The sequence below is a fragment of the Electrophorus electricus genome, chromosome 8 (genome assembly GCF_041902795.1).
Source record: "Electrophorus electricus isolate QZ-2024a chromosome 8, ASM4190279v1, whole genome shotgun sequence".
NCBI lineage: Eukaryota > Metazoa > Chordata > Actinopteri > Gymnotiformes > Gymnotidae > Electrophorus > Electrophorus electricus.
Window position 1 is genome coordinate 25,198,260 of NC_137504.1, and position 4,026 is coordinate 25,202,285.

At 41.5% G+C, this 4,026-nt stretch overlaps 1 protein-coding gene across 1 annotated transcript; it reads right to left on the reverse strand.

Annotated features, from left to right (window-relative positions):
* Positions 1-1,547: 1,547 nt before the first annotated feature.
* On the reverse strand, positions 1,548-3,424 carry tmem250 (transmembrane protein 250). The gene is made up of 2 exons (XM_027025472.3): positions 3,228-3,424; positions 1,548-2,653 (listed from the first exon to the last, which is right to left on the reverse strand). Exon 2 carries the CDS (start codon positions 2,460-2,462, stop codon positions 2,043-2,045), a length of 420 nt encoding a protein of 139 aa, XP_026881273.1. The 5' UTR covers positions 2,463-2,653; positions 3,228-3,424; the 3' UTR covers positions 1,548-2,042.
* Positions 3,425-4,026: the final 602 nt, after the last annotated feature.

The window sequence follows — 4,026 nt, forward strand, 5'->3', positions numbered from 1 at the left end:
AGACAAGAGCTGGGTGAAGAGTTACTTTATGAGGGACTTTAGGCAGAAAGTGAAGTCTAAGAGTTGAGCCAAATGACTCACGGAGTAGCATGTTCAATGTTAACACCAGCACACTCAGAACACAACTTCAGACGTTCAGAACGTCAACCCCAACACTCAGATCACAAGTTCAGACGTTCCGACTGTGAACCCCAACACTCAGAACAAAAGTTTGGATGTGAAGCATCAAACTCATTTTCAAATACTATCTTAATAATTTATAATAACTTAGTAGTTTTGACTGCTAAAAGTTGAAGTGAAAATGGGAGGTATGATTAAACAAAATGAGTTTAACACAAGTTCCTGTCAGTTTAGAATATTTAAGTTATTAAAAAGTGGACTGGAGCTGCTTCCCGACAGACTCAGTTCTCTGGAACATTCCTTTATCAAAGGGATAGTGTTTTGTGCCTGCTGTTTAAATCAGCAAATCTGAACACACAGTACTGCATACTTTTGAGGTTACTTTGTAGTTTGTCATATTGGTAGATATGGTATTTCTTCAATGGTGCTTTCATGCGCTCTACATAAAAGTCATACCTGGATTATTTTGTAGTCTAATTTACAAAGGAAAGATTCTTTCTATTTCTGAGCTTGTATTTTGAGTATCATTCAAAATCACATACAGTATTACACTTTGTAAATGTATACTGTATGTGATTTTGTCTTACAAAGTGCAGGTTTTGAAACATCTTTGTTATAAACAGGTTAATGTAGTGATACATTTCCAACACAATAACATAATTATATTTGTTTAGGTTTGTGTGGATTGCAAACTATTTTTGACTGATCTTAACATCTTTATCTTAATATCATGCATTTATCTGAAATAAAACTTTAAGGTCATTAGACCCCGTGTTTCCTTTTCATTGTCTGTAGTCAAAGTTAATTGCCTGGCCTAACAGCGAAGACAAACAAGAATGTACACTGGCTGGAAGTAGCTGAGAGCTAGACTATATTATATGATATAAACCAAATTTATAAATGCAAAAATCACATAAGCAAAAAACCCAGATGGTCATAAACTTCAGATCTGTTAAACTGAAAACACTGCTGTTCTTGAGAGGGCTCTGATCATTTTTTGGATTTCCTATTATGTACATGAAACCATGTCACCACAAACACACAAAAATCTGGCCATTCCCACTACACGAATTACGCTGTCCTCAGGGCACAGACATTTGACCAAAGAGCTATGTCATATTAACACTAACTTATTAGATGCTAAACCTGTTAGATTTGACACGTGCACAAAGCCCCGAAGTCACTCTGGCTTCATTTTCAAAACAAAAGAGGGCGCTCGGTCAAGTAAGCGCTCGAACAATAGCAGACTGTGCAAAGCAAACGCATTTCACTCTCACGTCAAGCTGGAGCCCCAACACGGCACAGCAGAACATGGGGCATCAGACACTTGGTCTACTTGGCATCAAAAGAACAGGCCTGAGTAAAGAGAAAAGAGGCCAAATGGATCGCTCTATATTAGACTGGAATGAAGGGCAGGGTGGGAAATGTTACAAACACCTTACTAAAATCCAGCTTTAATCTAGATCGCATGATGATTCCATGTTACATGGCAGTTTGACACACTGACACAAACCAACAAAAGGACATCATTTTGTTGTGACTGATGACACATGCTCAAGACGACGCATGATACTTTCTCCACTTAAGTTATAAAGCTACCATGCGTTTTTACTAGCCTATTCTTAAAACATAGAGAATGTAGCCTAAATATTAAACACTTACATCTAAAATGTAACATTTAGACTGATCACATTGAATCAGTGCTTGCAAGGTGTGTTCTGACACAACTGAGCTGGGTCTCATCAGCTCTTTTGAGTTGGTCCTGAAATGATTAAATAAGTTCAGCATGGCCCGGTTGTGCCTGGCCTTCACACAGCCGTGTCTATGAACACAGCAAAACAGATGGAACATGGAGAAGAGCCAGACAGATCCCCGAGATCCGTGATGCCCCAAACGTGAAGACTGTCTGTCCCGAGCGATGCTTACATGTCCACAAAGACCATGAAGCACCAACCCAGGCCTCCCACCAGGAACATGGTGACATGCATGCAGTATATGAAGATCTCATTCAGGACGCCAAAGTCCAGCCTCCTGTGGCCCAGCAGCAGCAGAATAACCGACAGCTTGTACTGGAGGCGCAAGAAGACCCGCACGCAGACGTACTGCAGGCACAGCAGTGCAGAGAGCGCCACCCACAGGAGAGAGGTGAACAGGCTGCAGCCGAAGTAGAGGAGGAAGCGGACGAAGCTGTATATCCAGCGGGACTTCAGGTAGAGGTCAAAGTTGTTGTACTTGGTGCGCACCAGCTGAGACGCGCGGGCGGGGCCGCAGGCCGAATGCATGCAGGTGGTGTGGGGGCCATGGAAGGAGCGCACCCGGCGCGGGATGGGGATCACAGGCATGAGTGGGCTAGGCGATCCCCTGGCTTCAGGAAGGCCCACTGGCAGGACTCTTCCAATGCCTCATGGGTTGCTTTAGTCATTACAGTGCAAGAGGAACGTCCTGTAAGCGTGGAGACCCTGTGAGTTGCTGGGGTAAACACCTGCAGGGCTCAGGTCGACTGCATGACTCTGACCGCTGGCGTCTCCTGAATCTACAGACAAAACAAAGGATTTCTAAAAGCAATTCACTTTTACCAGCAATCACATGCAGCATATAGTTACATAAAAGTGTCAGTTCGTGATGTTGATTAAGAACAAAATGGGCTTTAAGAAGGTTTACTGATCTGTGGCTTCGACTGTGTGTCTCGGTTTCAGATTTGTTCTGTATTGATCTCGCTAACTGCACTGTATGTTTTAACATTTTGCTGTTGTAAGTGCTAACTGCGTATCCAGCTAACATAGCTAATTCATCTGGTTTATATGTCTGTCACAACAGCTGGGTTAGCACATCGAAAAAGTTGGGAGCGGATATGTTCAGTACAATGAAAGACTTTCGAAAAAACAAATTAACAAAGCATCAAGCTAGCTAGCTAGCACTAGTGATCAGAAAACACCCGGTTTTATAGGTAGATTACACTGCGCCAAGGTTTTTGTTACCATGCTAATTTGCCTGCACTGTCACATAACGTTAGCCAGTGAACTAGCTATACAGCTTGGTTAGCTAGCCCAGCTAGCACGGTTTAGCATTCAGCCACAGCTCAACCCAACGGAGAAATATACACGTACCTTGTGTAAACGAATATGCGGATTCAGACTAATTTACTCTGTCTCAGACAACTTGATCGTATACAGTAAGACAGTAAGAAGTTTTAAATTTCAGTAACGTTTTCAAACGTAAACGATAAGCACAAAGACAATGATTAGCTAGCCGGATTTTAGCGTTTCAACAAGAGGAACAAAATACGTTTCGTCGTAAAACACGGCAATCACTGGTTGTCATGACAACAGTGCAACGATTTAAAGGTTCAAGAACAAGCGCGAAAAATCAGTGGGTCCCAAACTCAGTTCTGAGGATCACATGTGCTGCATATTTTGCACTTGTTCTAATAAACCTGGCTCTTTTAATAACTATGTAGCAGTTTTAGAGATGTGCTATTACATTTGTGTTAAAGAGGACAATCGAGAAAACAGCAATGCTGTTCTCAGGAATGAGTCACTGGCATGTCTGAAAACATATTCCTAAGGGCTAGAAGACATAGCCATCTTAACAAAACACTTTTGTAGCTCGCAAAAACGTTTAAAATGCAACACACAGGTTTCTTCTGTTTGACTATGGTGAATCTAAAAAAATAATCCACAATATTTTACAGAACCCACATAACAGATTAAGGAAAGATTCCCTACAAGAAGATTCTCTAAAAGGCTCTACATTGGGACTTAATGTCTCCTAATTTCACATGCCTTCACTCTCTCCATTGTTTATTTGTAACCTAGTGAAGGAGCAAAGCCCACAATTGTTCAGCTGATGTTACTACACTGTTATTACAAGAGCATTTATACATATAGTTTGTTTGAACTTCACAAT

Excerpts from the sequence above, each read along its gene's own strand:
- tmem250 (XM_027025472.3), bottom strand. The coding sequence starts at position 2,462 with ATGCCTGTGATCCCCATCCCGCGCCGGGTGCGCTCCTTCCATGGCCCC.